Genomic DNA, 16,396 nt, shown 5'->3' on the forward strand with positions numbered 1-16,396 from the left:
TGCCCCGAGTGCTCCGACCCCCACAGGCACGACTGCCACTTTTATCTTCCAGGCTCTCTCAAGCGCCTCTCTGAGCCCTTGGTGTTTCTGTAGTTTCTAGTGTTCCTTCTTTCTGATGTTTAAATCACTTGGGACCGCTACATCCACTATAATGGCTTTCCTCTGCCCTTTATCTATGTTTACGATATCTTGTTGGTTCGCCATTACCATTTTGTCAGTCTGGATCTGGAATGTTTAGGTGATGTTTAGGTAGACTCTGCCAGCCACCTGGTTATGGCGTTCCCTGTAAGCTTTCACTTCCAGCATCTTACACCCTTAAGTTATGTGTTGAATCGTCTCAGGTGCCTCTTTGCACAACCTACTACACCTAGGGTCTTGTCTGGTGTGGTGTGGTATATCTGGGCCTCAATGGCTCTGGTGCTCAGGGCCTGCTCCTGAGCAGCCAGGATGAGTGCTTCTGTGCTGTCCTTCTGGCCAGCCCTCTCTAGCCACTGATAGGACTTCTTGAGATCAGCCACTTCAGTTATGGTCTGGTGGTACATCCCATGTCGGGGCTTGTCCTCCCATGATGGTCCCTCTTCCAAAACCTCATCCTCTGTTCCACATTGTCTGAGACATTCTCTGAGTACGTCATCTGTTGGAGCCTTCTCCTTGATGTATTCATGGAGCTTGGATGTTTCATCCTGGACAGTGGCTCTCACACTCACTAGTTTCCGGACTCCTTCCTTACGGGAATCAGGGAGTCTATGTCCCTTTCACTCTTGGCATACAGCTTTATGTCATCCATGTAGAGGAGGTGACTGATTGTAGCTCCATTTCTGAGGCGGTATCCATAGCCTGTCTTAGCGATTAGTTGGCTTAGGGGGTTCAGTCCCATGCAGAACAGCATTGGGGAGAGTGCATCACCTTGGTATATGCCACATTTGATGGACACTTGGGTAAGTGGCTTGCCATTGGCTTCAAGTGTGGTTTTCCACATCCTTCACCTTATACAACTACAAGCATTCAGTGATCCATGTATGTGGCATCGAGTCATAGGCTTTCTTGTAATAAATCCAGGCTGTGCACAGGTTGGTCTGTCGGGACCTTCAGTCTTGTGCGACTGTTCTGTCAACCAGGAGCTGATGTTTGGCTCCTCTGGTAGCTCTACCAATGCCATTCCGTGCTTCGCTCATGTATTGTGTCTTCTTATCTTAGACGCAATGATACCTCACATGAGCTTCCGTGTTGTGAAGAGAAAGGTTATTAGCCAATAGTTGGATGGGACTGCACCCTTTGAGGGATCCTTCATGATCAGGATCGTTCGCCCTTCGGTTAACCATCCTGAGTGAGTCCCATCCCTAAGCAACTGGTTCACTTGTGCTGCTAGGCTCTCATTGAGTACTGTGAGTTTCTTTAGCAAGTAGGTGTGTAGACCATGTCCAGCCCTTGTGCTGTCCAGTTTTTCATATCTGAGACTCTTTCCTGTATGTCTGCCACTGTTATGTTAACTGGGTTCTGTTCAGGGAGGTTGCTGTGCTCCTCTCTGAGTCACCAGCCATTGTGCACTGCTGTTATGTGCGACATCCTTCTCGCATATGCCTTTCCATTACCTTTCAGTTTCCAGTCTTGGTGGGTTTGCTCTGCTGTTAGAACCCTGCCACTGAGCGTACACTTTCACAGGTTGTGTTGCAAACAGCCTGTTTATTCTTCTGGCCTCATTCTCTTTCGTGTACCTCTTTAGGCGATTGGACAAGGCTTGGAGCCTTTGCTTGGCAGTTTTGAGTGCTTCGAGTATGGTCATTTGGAGGTGTCGGCCTTTTCATCACACCTCTCTGGTATCCGTCAGTTGACTCACATCTTTCTGAACCGACTTGATCTTAGCCTCCAACCGTCTTTTCCATGGTGGGTAACTCATGGCTCCCATGGTTACTCCTATAGCCAAGCATCTCAAGGATCACTGATGCTGAAGTGTATATCAGCTTATTGGTTTCCGTGATTGTTACGGTAGGGGTCGCTCAGTTGCTGCATTCACACTTTCCATGAGACTTTCACGTGGTACTTCACATAGCCATTGTAATCGTTTTCTAGATTGCCAAGCCTTCATTCGTGCCATGATCTTAGCTTTCAGGTCTGTTACTGCCTCGCTCACCATTTCATTCATTGGGGCTGGCCTCCCAATATATGCGTGCGATTGTGCGTGTGTGTGTGTGTGTGTGTGTGTGTGTGTGTGTGTGTGTGTATGTATGTATGTATGTATATGTATATATATATATATATATATAAATATATATATATATATAATATATGTGTGTGTGTGAGTCTGTCTGTCTCTCTCTCCCTCTTCCGGTCAGGGAACCAAAGCGGCTGGATGGCTCAGTTGGTTATACATAGAAGTTTTATATATATATATACACAGTATATATACAGTGATCCCTCGCTACTTCGTGGTTTGTTTACTACTTTGCGGGTTCAGTGCATCGCAGATTTTTTCAAACATATAACTTTTTTAAATTATTTTATTTTATTTTACATATACTTGGAGTACCGTACTGTATATGTTGCTCTATGTGACTCGCTGTTGTTTTGCAGCTTCTCGCGGACCGTTTGCGGAAAAAAAAACTATATATGCATTTTTTTTACCTGTTTGTTAATTGGACAATACCTCGCAGATTTTCGTTTATCATGGGTGGTTTTGGTCCCCATTAACCGCGATAAACGAGGGATTACTGTTTGTGTATATTTAAATATACATTTCTGATTCACTTTCCTCAAGAGAATCGCGGGCGTTCTGGAGCCTATGCTAGTTGTCTGTCGGGCAAAGAACCATTGTCGCTCATAACAGGCCTGAGGTTTTCAGAAATGAATAGAAACAGTTTAGTGCTTCCGTTAGATTACCCAATGGGAAACCACGGTAACAAATTTTGGGTTCCATTAACGTTAATCATGGGAACCCATTTTTTTGTATTCACACCTCTAATGGTCATTAAAAAGATGTTCTTGAATCAAAACCTCCTTTTAAGCCATGAGTGTTCATCCAGCTGCCATATTAGCTACCACAGATACTGAGAATGTATCACGACTGGGTTTTTGTTCTTTGTCCAGGCCTGAAATGTGATGGTCATTGGAAAATAAAACGACTTGTAGTCAATCCCCTTGACCTTATTGATTTTCTCTCACTTTCCATCTCTATTCTCATCAGATCTTCTTAATGGAGCCCAGGAGAAGTGTGAGCTGCCCTCCTTGGATGGATTTCCTCACTGTGAGGGCAAGTTGAAGGTAAATTAAGTCCACACACAAAACAATGGTATTGACGTGTAAATATCACTGTTGTACGAATTATAAAAAGTGAAATATCTGTAGAAATGATGACTTCATTTTGCAAACCATACTGCATTCCACCTTCACTTTCAAATGTTGAACTCAAAGGGGAAATTCAAGACATTCGGATGCAAAGCATACTTTGTCTTGCACACCACACACAGAACCAGACTACGCGGGTGGGCAAAATGTGCTGCACCAGTTGATGTGGGACGGTGGACTGTATTCTCCCAAAATAACTTGAGATAACGAATGTTTTTATTGATACCACTTTTGCTCATCAGTTAGTATCCTTGCAGTTAGCAAATGTAGCATGAGTTGAAATGCTATGTGTACTTCCAATAATTACCTTTTTAGTCAAGTCAGTTTTTAAGTACTTTGCCCCCACATTGGGATTCTGTGTGCGAGACACAACGTCTGTGACACATCTGTCGCCTCACAATTGGGCTACATTCAAACGTCAGCATTAGTTAGCCAGGTGATGGCAGATGCGCTGACCTCCGACAGCCTTTGACATCAGTCACCACCGTGTGCGGCGAGTGGCTAACAACCAACTGTCATGGCCATTCACCCACGGGACTCGGCTGGGGAACACGACTACTCAGCCAGCGCCTGTGATTTGCAAGTGCTCAGTCGACTCGCCACAACTGACGGACTGCTTTCCAAAGACAGCTTCATGAGTGAAAACGAATCTGTACAGTTAGCTTTCCTGCTGACAGCTTGACACTGTTGCAAGTGTTCAATTTTAATTAATTACATTGACTTAAATGTGTTTTTGTTGATATTGTTTTTACTAACCTTTTTGAACACGTACTCCCAAGCTTCAGAAATCGTGACCTTGTTTGCAGAGGTGGATATCGTCAGTCTAGTGAATCTGTCAGTGAGCTATTATTTCAGGCTGACCCACTATGTCTAGTCGGCGGCCAGAGTCAAACGGCGTCGAGAACGGTCTTACCGGTATGATGCCACATACAGGTGCCGCACACCTGACATGCAGACATAAAGATAAAACAGTGTTGTTTAACTTTCAGTCCCAAAACATCATTGACGTATCCCATGTTGTTTTTATTTCACCAATCAGCACACTGTTTTTTTAATGTATTTTTATTTTCTTTATTTAGCTGCATGTCCGCTTGTGTGACGTGAAATTGCTATTGCCAATGAGGGAAGGACTAGACCCATTTGGGTCTGCGTGAAATACTGACAGAAGCAGTGATGGTCTGACAAAATGCCCACCTCTGGTTATTTCACCAGTTTGGGTCTCTGATGACATTTTCTTCCAAAATGGTGCAGCTCATGATGAATTATTTCATTTAATTCTTATTGCACAATTGCAATTTTGCCAGAATATAATTTTTAGACGAGTGAGATAGAACATATTGAAGAAAAAAAATTACTTGATTTCCCCTTTAAGTTTGTATAAGATTCATACAAGTCAACAAAATGTTTCACTCTATTTTTCTATTCAATTCCTTACTTTAGTGGATGAAGGAAATGTGGCGCTCAGACTCCTGCTATACCAATTATGGTGTCGATGGATCCACCTGTTCCTTCTTCATTTACCTCAGTGAGGTGAGTGCATACATTTCAACGATGACAGAAATGTCACAGGAGCAAGGATTTTGAACTGAGTTAATGACCACAAACCATGTTTAAAAAAATAATAATGATAATAATCTGTGCCTTTCATTCAATCTTCCAGATACAAACACTTCACAACAACACACAAACAACACATCAGATGTTGTTTTTTATTTGTTTTGCTTTTTTGTTGGGCGCCACGGTGGGTGACTGGTGTAGCACATCCGATTCAGAGTGTAGCGGTCATGGGTTCGAATTCGGACTCTGGACTTCCTGTGTGGAATTTGCATGTTCTCCCCATGCCTGTTTGTTTTTTTTTCCCCCGGTACTGCGGTTACTTCCCTCATTTCAAAAAACATGCATTGTAAGTTAATTTAACACACTAGATCACAGGTGTCAAAGTCAAGGCCGGGGGAGAGATTTTGCCCGCCACATCATTTTATGTGGCCCGCGAAAGCAAATCAAGCATGTCAACTTCAATGATGCTTGCTAAAAGGTCAGACCCAAAATGTCAAATTGTCATATCTAATACACAATAAAAGTTATTATTCTTCATTTCTCATGTTAAAACTAGTTATTCATCCATTTTTTGTGCGCTGTGTATATAATATGTGGAGGGGATTAAATATTTTCCTAAAATTCATAACGGCCCTCAAAGGAAAACCGTAACTACAATGTGACTCGCGACAAAAAGGAGTTTGACACCACTGCATTCGATTGTCCCTCGGTGTAATTGTGAGTGTGAATGGTTGTTCGTCTATTTGTGCCCTGTGATTTGCTGGTGACCAGTTCAGGTTGCACCCTGCCTACTGCCCAAAGTCAGCAGGGATAGGCTCCGGCATGGCGGTGACCTCCGTGAGGATGAACGGATTAGTGTGTGTGCGTGCGTGTGTGCGTACACGCGTGTGTGATTATTTTCATCTATATTACATGGTAGAAGACAGTCACATTCACTGACATATTGTGGTGATTGAGCAAGGACAGGATTTTGCAATGGATGTCAGCGACAAATTATTGTGTTTTTGTGAGTGTTGCACTTTTGAGGACTTTTACCTACAGCACCAAGTGTTCTACATCATATTTTTTGTTAGGTGGAGAACTGGTGTCCCCATCTGCCTTGGAGGACAAAGCGCTTGAATGAAGACATGGATAGGAGAGGGCAGGTATGGCAGATTGAATTATCTTTTGTGTAGAATTTTCTTTAGCTCTCTTCGTATGATCACCTATCGCTTCATATCTAAAACTAATAACTTGCATGAAGGTGAAAAGGGATACAAAAGTACCTCTAAAAGTCTCAATGTTAATCACTCCATGGGAAGAGTAGTTGTGTCGAGCGCCGTCTGTCTCAGCCCCACCTACTCGGGCTTCGAAGCTGCTCCATCACCACATCACCAACTTGGGATCATAGGCCACAAAGTCAGTGGCTCTCAAGTCTCAGAGGAGTGGGGCTTTAATAATTTACACTCACTCTGCACGAGCTGGCATCGTTGACATCGGGTTAGTTGTTATGAAGCAGCTGAGCGTTTCAATCAAGGCGTGACTAATCCATTTACATTGAATGCAACTGCTACATACTAACATAAAAGTTTGGCTATTCTTGGTTTGAGTGGTTGTGCCCATAGAGTGAAGGGGGGGAAGATGTCACAACATTGCTGCCTAATGCGCGTTGTCGCAAGTGCAATCAATCTTCTGCTCGAGAGTGACCGCCCACGAAAACGTAAATCAACGATGACTTCAATGACACTCAGAAAAGCAAACACTAATGCACCAAACAGAAAATCAAGAGAGGAAATCGCTAAATAAATTATATGGGGGCCAGGGGGTTGTGAACACAAAACAAAGTAACAAACTACACAAACAACTCAGACAACCCAGTCTCCTACAAAAGGAAAGATGTTACCAGCTAAGTCTTGTGTCGTTATGAAACAAACACATTACGGAAGTCCGACAGAGCACGAAAGCAACGCATTCTCGCCATATGTACTCTTCACAAGCATTTGCTCTGGAGCAAATTCAATCCAGTTGTGTTCACACGTGCAAATTTACACCGGTGCTGCTTCGCAAACGAGCATTTGCTCCGGAGCAAATATTTGACCCATCTCCCTGAGGTGGGTCAAATTTGGTCCGGTAAAAGCTCTTTTCCGGGGCTACGCCGGAGCTAATTTGCACGTGTGAACACTCTACTGGGGCAGCCCCGGCGCAACACCGAACCAAATCTTGCCGTGTGAACAGCCCTTAAACCACCTCCTGGAGGTGGATCAAATTTGCTCCGGTGTAAGCTGTTTTCTGGGGCTACGTTGGAGCTAATTTGCACGTGTGAACGCTCGACTGGGGCAGCCACGGCATAGCACCGGACCAAATCTTGCCGTGTGAACACCCCTATACAGAGGTTGCTTTTTGCAGCCCAACTGCATGTTCTGGCCTTGGCACTCTCCATGAGTTTTCTGTTAACACTAACCAATAGTTAATATAATGTTTAACAAATCATTTCTTTTTATGTAGATTATTATTTATATATTTATGTATGTATTTTAACACTGATCTCATTATAGTTGCAATACAAGGACATTCATTAAAAAAAAAACAGCAATGTGAGTTCTAATGTTTTTGTTTGTTTTTTTCTAAGCAAAAAAGGATGAATACTGTTAAGGCAATAAGGTTAAGAGTAGTAGTATCGATGAAATTTTTATCAATACCTATCCCTAGATGGGAATGAAAATTCCTCTCTATGTCACACTCAAATGTGGACTGATCATGTTGTCTTCATGTGAATGCGTGCATTTTTTTTCCACCAATAAATGTGCTAACTGTGTGCGGCTCGAACCATCACGGTTAAAAAATGATCCTTTGCACGACTAGTACTATTTCAACCTTGTTCTAGCCATAGTAGCACCTTACAATGGCCCCATAATCTGTGTGTACCAATCCTCTTCCTATCTTTTACTGTCAACCAGCTACCTCATTTGCTCGTTATTTTATTTTCCTCAGGAATCAGAGAAAGTCCTAATGTATTGCTGTCATAAGATGCATTCATGTCTTTGCTTTTTGTAACCCGTCTTTACAGTGTATAATGTCAAGCCTTTTCAATGAAGTCTGCACCTCACATATAATATCCATGGATATGTGTGCACATTTTTTGGGACAACATTGTTTCACATGTGTTTAGGCGGAGATCCGAACCAGTTTTGAGGAGTTGTACCGTGTGATGTCTCAACGGGAGGAGTTCCGCTGGATGATGCTGAGGATCAAACGCATGGCTGAGCCGTGGGTCCATGCAATTCGATCATTGGCCGCCAAACAGAACCTGATCAAACGGAGGAGAAAGAAGGTAGCTGGTCCAATCTACTGGTGGGCGGAGTGGGACGATGTTGAGGGCGGGTCTTTCAGTTTTGCATATTATTATATTGGTGTAGCTATCTGTTCAAAGAATCGACATTGGTTCTGAGGACTATATTGGTCTGAAACCTTTCATGAAAAGATTAAATTGTAATTTTCCTGACAGAAATTGGGATTTTGATTCAATTCACATTCCACCCCCCCAAATTATGCTTCAAGGGCAATATTCACTATGAACATTTACATTTAAAATATGAATTTGATTTTTCTTATTTGAAATGACGTGCAATGTGTTAATTTTATGTAATTCATTTTTAAAAACCGCTGCATTGTTGTATAAACTCTGGTTTTGACCTTTGCATCTGCATTGCATATTGACTGGGGTCCACAGATTTTACAGGCATCAGCTATGTATTTTGTCCTAGTGTCATCGCCATAAATAAGGCTTGAAGATGGCCAACGTTTTGCAGTATCATTTGTTCCTATGTGTACTATGACTCTTTGAATAGAAGAAGGCAGTGCCTGCAGCAGGCAGGGGAGTTCGCCAAGAATGTCGGGCCATCAAGCTATGCCAAAACATCTTCCCTGATGCATTTGATATCATTTGAGATCCAATGTCTCTGCCGTATGCTCGCATTTATGCTGTTAAGCCACATTTGCTCAGAGGTTTGCATGACCCAGTGCCAACCTGACATTGTACGTTTTTGTCACCTCTATCAGGTCCTGGTGCACTTGGGTCTGCTTACGAAGGAGTCAGGCTTCAAAATAGCAGAAAATGCCTTCAGCGGCGGCCCGTTGGGTGAGTTGGTCCAGTGGAGTGATCTCATTACCACGCTTTACCTGCTTGGACACGATGTCCGGATCTCTGCCTCCCTGGCTGAGCTCAAAGAGTAAGTACATAAATGTACACATATGGACAAAATGGATTGTATTCTTCTGTTCGAGAAAGTGACCCACAGTTCCTGCAAAATGACTGCAATCATTTCTCTCCAGGATCATGCGGCGAGTGATGGGGAATAAGTCCAGTTGCCCCACCCAGGGTGACAAGGTTGTTGAGCTCATCTACATTGATATTGTGGGCCTCACCCAGTTTAAGAAAACACTTGGTCCTTCGTGGGTCCACTATCAGTAAGTACTTTTTTATTCTACATTGATAGAACAAAGGGTTCATTTTTAGTTGCCAACTGCCCACCCCGTGTCAGACCAGTATTTTTAAAAGGTACCGGTGGCTAAAGGGTACCTGAACCAGAAAAAAACCCCCCAAAAAAACAGACACGAAGTTTCATTGCCAAGAGAAAAAATATGACTTGTATACTGTAAAATAGATAATTTTACATGTCAAATGATTACAATCAAAAACCTCTGTGCAAGTACTAACATTAAAATGTTGCCCAAAACTTGGGAAGGGTAACCCACTTTGTATGATATCAATTAATATTTGAAAAATGTACAACCAGTTTCAAATCAGAATCTGAATTCTCATCATGTACAGTACCATAACTGTGTTATGTCCTAAATGTTCATTTTTGTGACAGTTGCTCAAACCACTGTTGGTAACTTCCTTGAGTACTTTTATCATATTGATCCCAAAAAGATGATTCTCTTTCTGATACTGATTCAGCAACAGAGTCAGCAATTATTGGTGAGAAACATGATCATGCTTTTCCGGGCAAAATTTAACACCTCTCCTGACTTCAATTTAGTGCCTGACCCTGAGTTTAGGCCTAGAACTAAAGTCACTCACCACATGATGCTCTTATCAGTGTCCATCCACGGGCAGCCGTGACCGACAAGTACTGTATATTGGCCTGCCCCACTACTTGTGTATGAATGGCCACGTTTCCAAGTGCCTCTGTTTTGATTTCACTCACCGTACACCTGCGCGTGTCTCTGCCGATCTTCACACAAGTATGCTGCTCGGCTCAGCTATAAATACCAGTTCTCTGAACTTTGATTCTCTTTTCTTTTGACTGCCCACACGCCCGCTCGCTTCACTGCCTGTCAAAGTGCAGACATGATTCTTACATTTCTTGCAAGTCACAGAACTTGCCATTTGATCAAGATAATTCATACCTACCTCCACATCGCAAGCACGAACCTTTGATCGCATCATGTGTCTTACTTCAGCTCAGAAGGCAAATTATTGAGTGGTACTGAAATGTGTAACCAAAATTTATATTGTTTGTCGAATGACGAGGTACCGATACTATATTGAGACTAAGTGGCTCCTGCCGAACTGCGTGCTTCTTTTTATGTGCTATTTTTGTCCTGGCTTTGAAGCTGCAGTTTAATATGTTTTGCAGAGTTTGATTCTTATTTTTATTTCACAGGACGAATGCAAAATTAGCTTATTAAATTGTTTGCGTTTACATTAATTAATGAATTGTTGGAGTGCCTGTCCACTAATTAAGATAGAAGTCAAGTAAAAAATGTTCTTACAATAATATGCTGAATTCATTCCGTAAAGACAATATGAATGAGAATATCGTGTTTAGAGTCGTGCTGGTGAATCGCATATATTATTTGAAAGCAGAGGTCAGCCTATGGGCACCAAGTAGCCCCCAAGGACAACATGAGTAGGTGCAGACCTTTTGTAAAAAGAGCCCACCACTGATGGGACTTTTCCATGGATTGTTGTAGAACCGGTGGTTTCAAAATGTCAACATTGGCAAAGATTTATATTAAAATAATGTTTTGCATATTCATCTGTGGCGGCCCGGTAGTCCAGTGGTTAGCACGTCAACGTCACAGTGCAGAGATTCAATTCCAGCTCCGGCCTCCCTGTGTGGATTTTGCATGTATGTTCTCTGCTTGGGTTTTCTCCGGGTACTCCGGTTTCCTCCCACATTCCAAACAATGAATATTCATCTGTTTCTGAATTATGATCTTGAAACATAAATTACTATGCTAAATTAACAATATTACAATCTTAGTATTGAAGGTAATTTGAGCAAATGTATTATTTCAGAAGTATGTAACAAATTGCTCGTCCTTCACATTAATCAGTCAAGAAGCAGCTGTCAGCTTCCAAAAGGTTGCCGTAAAGAACATTTTTGACTTGACCAACTCAAGTCATTTCTTTTTCAAGTGTCCGTTTCCAAAAATGTGTCTGGAAGCAAAGCGCACAGAACTTGGTCACAAATGCAAGGTGGAATTTGTGTTTAGCAATGTCGGAGCCATTTGCAACATTTGTTGAACAAATAGAGTTGTTTGAAAGTGTAAACTTGGAGGGAACTTGCAAATTTCAGTGTGTGTTTTCTTTTATGCTTCTGGTTCAGGCACACTTTAGCCACGGTACTTTTTAAAAATACTGGTCTGATGCGGGGGTGGGCAATCAACAGTCGCTTTTTTCTTCAGTCTCCAGGCTAGCCAATAGCAAACCACTACATTCCCCTCTAGCTCTTTTCGTGACTTGTACCCTTCATATAAAACAACTGAAACTTAGCTTTTAGTATCTACCAATGACGGGCTGGAGTGGAGACAGCGGGTCTATTTTCTACACATGCGTCACAAAGCAAAAATTAGATTTTTTTTGTCCAGTTGCTCCATTGTGAACTATCGGCAAAGTCTGTTTGTTTTTTTTTGAAGTGGCACTCATCAGCTCATACTGACAGCAAAAGATCTGCAGTAAATCAAGGGGCATTGACGGCCCCATGGTTCCTCCTGCTTGTCACCAGGTTTTGTTTCACTCTCAGATAACATAAAATACATCCGCTCCCATTGTCGTAGTCTGGCGTAATCTAAGGTCCAGATGTTGTTCACTCAGTTCTTTTCCTGGCTATTTATGTTGAAACATTCAATGGTGCAACAAATGTAGTTGAAATTCAATAGTGCAAATTCTTCTCGTAGTAGAAGCACAAAAGTGTTTTTGACCATTCATTTTTCCAACTGTTGTGAATGGAGCAGGAAGTTAACAGGAAACTAATTTGCATAAGACCTACATATTGAAAGTATGTCACAGACCTGGTATGCACAGTCTTTTGTATGTTGTCAAATTAAACATGCAGTTGTCAAATTCATTATCTTAGTCCTCAAAAAGTGCCAATTTAGGATGTGGTGACATCTGTTGTGACAATCTTCCCCCAGTATCACTTCACCACCTGCAGAGATCATCTGCTTCGACAAATGGAGATGTGTTTTGTTCTTGTTGAGTGTTCAGTGTTGCTGATTTGTACTCATTGTTTTCCTGACCCAGCAACGTGATATTTTCTTTCGTGTCTAAAGCATAGGTGTCAAACTCAGGTCCTAGAGGGCCGCTGTCCTGCACGTTTTCCAAGTCTGCCTGTTGCAACACACCTGATTCAAATGAACAGGCTTGCGCAGAGCTTGCTGATGATCTGATCCTTTGAATCAGGTGTGTTGCAACAGGGGGACTTGGAAAACATGCAGGACAGCGGCCCTCCAGGACCTGAGTTTGACAACTATGGTCTACTCTAAAGGATCTGCAGAGTTGTTGCTTTAGTTGTAAAACCGATGTGACCACAGACACGGTTTGACGCGTAGAAATAGAATACTGGACACGAAATTTGAAAGTCATGGTCTGTGCTGTGTCAAAGGGAGCATTTACAGATCTTTATAATTTGCATGTTTTACATTAGCACAAATCTCCTATTTCTATGAAGAAAGCAGATTGTTTGACAATTTTTATCTTTTTCCATTCTGAGAGATTAGGCACTCTGACTCAAAATGTAGTACAGTCATACCTCCGTTTTTGACCATAATCCGTTCCAGAAGGCTGTTCGAAACTATTTTATTAGCCCATGATCAGGGGCGAATACACTATGCAGAAATAACATAAAAACAGTCAGATTTGCGTAAATCATAACAAACACGTCTGCTCACAATTAACGCTACACGAGGAAGCTTCACTTCTCGTGTAAGGAAATTTAATTGTCTTGAAAGTGGTCTCCCTCACTGGAGCTCTGACTGTGAACTAGGGCACAGCTTGTGTGGTTTATTAGATGCCTTGCTTCTGTGTTGTTTTAACTAGGGAATAGTTGTTCTTTTAGTTTCAAATGACCTACCTTAAGTGGATTCTCACGTTGCATTGAGGCCAACGGTAGAATCTAGGTCAGTTACTGCACACATTGGTGTTGACGAAGTGTTTCAATAGTCCTTGAAGCAAATATCCCGAACTCTAGATGGGTGCAGAGACTGTAGATATGAGCTCGAGCAGGCCTTGGACGGTTGATAACGTATAGCCGCTCCCATGGGTCTGTTTGGCGCAGAGTTCATTATAACACAATACGTCCATGGTGAAACTGCATGATGTGTAGCAAACAGCATTGTAGACTTCTGGTAAACACATCTGCAAAGTAACATTGGTTTAGAATCAAATAAAACAGTCCCAAGTAAAATCCCACACTTGTGATCACCGCACCATGATTATCTGCCAAGTCTTGCAGCAGAAGCTTAGAGTCTTGTGACGATCCTAAAGGGACAGTAACCGGACTAATGTTGATGCACCGGTATTTGAAGCATCTTTTGTTATTGATCCAGGTTCGTTGATATTGGGCTGAATGAATGTGATGTCATGCATCTCTACCCTTTAGTGTATTTATTTTCACTTGTTCTGTACTGGACCCAGCTCAACCCTGAAAAATAAAAGTAGAATAAAATAGATGAGTGGATGGATATTTTGTCCCACTCCTTCCTTAGCCATTTTTAGTGTTGGGATTCACATACAGGAGTTCCCACACAGCAGACCCAGACTCATTTTCAGTCACTGTCCAAATCATAATGGCTGTGTCCATGTTACTAGGTGTGGTCACCTCTTGGAGCCCTAGAACCCAGAACAGGTTAAACGGCATAGACAAATTGGGTGTTGCATAACTTGTGTTTTTACCTTGGTTGCACACTAAAACTTGTTTGTCACACCACAGGTGCATGTTGAGGGTGCTGGATTCCTTTGGAACAGAACCGGAGTTCAATCACGCCCATTATGCCCAGTCCAAAGGTCACAAGACACCCTGGGGGAAGTGGAATCTCAATCCTCAGCAGTTTAACACCATGTTTCGTAAGTCAAGAGAGAGCCACATGCTCCAAAGTCTTCAACACGAGTGCTTATGATAACCATCTAAATGGCTTAATGAAGGCTGGTGTGAATGCAAAAAAAACAAAACAAAACAAAACAGTGTACATAATGAACAAAAGTGCACTTAACGTTTGTTTCGTTTTTGCTGAGACAGCGGGACTGGCATTTCAGAGGCAGGATGTAGAATGACACGAGCCTTCCTACATAGTTGATCTTTAATTCCTCATCAAGTTCACTATTCAGTCATTTAAAATTAGGCCAAGTTATTGGCAAATGCGCCATAGTTTGAATTGGTGTTATGAGTGCCATCTTAATTAAAACAACTTTTTTGTTTTTACAATTAAAAAAAATGCTATTTACAGGAGTTTCAAGAGTATCGTTGCAGCGATTGAACATTTTGGGGTTCAGATATCCTACTGAAAAGTATATCCATAAAACCAGCTTTTTATTTAAAGATACAGAAGACAAAAACTTAATGAACAGCTAACTGTTTTTCATTTTTAAATAATCAGTGTTTTATATTTAATTTAAATTGTGCATATATCAATATTGTCCTCTGTTGAAACATTGAATTTGGATAGATTTCTCAGTCAATGAGATGAGGTGACATCAGAAGCACAGTTGCAATTTTGCCAGCTAAAACAACACACTTGAATAATCCTTGTTTATTGAAAAGTGGTCAGTAGGAATGGCAAATGTGTGAAGCTGGCAGCATCTAAGTGTCCAGAGTCACTTAGGTCTATTAAGTTGAGCGGTGCCTGCATTTTGCGCTGCCAGCGGCTAGCACTACTAGCGAGACTGGAGCGGCTTGCACTAAACGGCGGCAATTAGCACCCTTAATTAGCAATTGATCTGTATTTCAGGACAACGTTGTGTTGTTCCCATCGTTAGTAACAATTTGTGACGGCAATAACTGCTCCAAACAGTCTGGTAGACTAGTCAGATTTGCCTTTACACTGGGGCACGCTGCCGGAAACAACTTCAAAATAACAGTATGCCAAGCCATTGATACCTATATTTTATTTGGTAAAGTAATATTTATTTGGAAGTTTGCCTTCTTGGAAGTTTTTACCTTGGTTGGAAGTTGGTGGCGTGTCACTGTGATGTGTAGCATGAACAATTGTCATTGTGGTTTTGTTGAATTCTTCTTCCTGACAGTCTCCATGTGAATAAGCGGGTATTCAAAGCAGAAAAAATGCTTGAAGCATCTCAAGCACTTTTTTTAATATAGGTACTAAAATTACTGGAGGAGGCGTTTCAGCTCTACTTGAGAGTTCCGTTGATTTTAATCTTGAGGTCATTTGACTGACTTTGTTTGGCAGCTCTCCTGGTCATTGTAATATGTGGATCAAAGGTCAAGTATTAGTTAAACAACTATCCAGTTTAAATACCGCTATATACTCAACACGGGTAGGACACTTGTATGCACCTTTAGCAGTGCAATTGCAAAGTAGGGATGGGCGGACAAAATTAAATATCTGGATATTCCTGACAGATATCTCCAATGATATGACAACGATACAACTATGGTTGCAGTGAAAACTAAGCAAAATATACATTCAAAAGGATGTCGAAAGTGCAGCTTTTTTTAGTTAGAACTCAGTGCCAGTCAACAACATGAACACATTCAGCAATGAATAAAAACATTTCAAGCATTTATGCTGTATGCTGGGTGTCTACTGCTTTTCAGTCTTGTCTGTCAGTCTTTTTTGATAGTGCTTGAATGCTTCATGTGAAGATATATCTAAATGATAATGATAAATCAACCAAGAAGAATAGAGGACATTTCACAGCGTGGACAGGTTTTCTTTATATATACATTATTTTTTATTTATATATATATAGAGAGAGAGCGATAGATAGATAGATAGATAGATAGATAGATAGATAGATAGATAGATAGATAGATAGATAGATAGATAGATAGATAGATAGATAGATATTAGAGCTGTCAGTTTAGCACGTTTTTATTGGCATTAATTTAAATGAATTTTAACGGGATTAAATTTTTTCTTGCGAGATTAACGCGGCACAGGCTATGGATCTCTAACCCTCACCCTCTACATGGATGACATAAAGCTGTATGCTAAGAGCGAAAGGGACTACCTGATCCACATGACCAGGGTCTACAGCAGCGACATTGGG

The 16,396-nt window shown here is 41.6% G+C and overlaps 2 protein-coding genes across 3 annotated transcripts in view; both read left to right on the forward strand.

Moving 5' to 3' along the window:
- The window catches only part of xkr6a (XK, Kell blood group complex subunit-related family, member 6a), a 109,350-nt gene that overhangs the window by 64,162 nt on the left and 28,792 nt on the right, over window positions 1-16,396 (forward strand). The window lies entirely within an intron of this gene.
- Window positions 1-16,396, forward strand: part of mgat5 (alpha-1,6-mannosylglycoprotein 6-beta-N-acetylglucosaminyltransferase) — a 77,468-nt gene that overhangs the window by 24,160 nt on the left and 36,912 nt on the right. For both annotated transcript variants that reach the window (XM_052052639.1, XM_052052630.1), the window contains 7 exons: window positions 3,182-3,258; window positions 4,783-4,872; window positions 5,973-6,044; window positions 8,048-8,209; window positions 8,938-9,107; window positions 9,211-9,345; window positions 14,100-14,233. In XM_052052639.1, coding sequence (XP_051908599.1) covers window positions 3,182-3,258; window positions 4,783-4,872; window positions 5,973-6,044; window positions 8,048-8,209; window positions 8,938-9,107; window positions 9,211-9,345; window positions 14,100-14,233 — 840 coding nt within the window. The remainder of the gene's footprint in view (window positions 1-3,181; window positions 3,259-4,782; window positions 4,873-5,972; window positions 6,045-8,047; window positions 8,210-8,937; window positions 9,108-9,210; window positions 9,346-14,099; window positions 14,234-16,396) is intronic.

Source organism: Hippocampus zosterae, chromosome 2, assembly GCF_025434085.1.
Source record: "Hippocampus zosterae strain Florida chromosome 2, ASM2543408v3, whole genome shotgun sequence".
Lineage (NCBI taxonomy): Eukaryota > Metazoa > Chordata > Actinopteri > Syngnathiformes > Syngnathidae > Hippocampus > Hippocampus zosterae.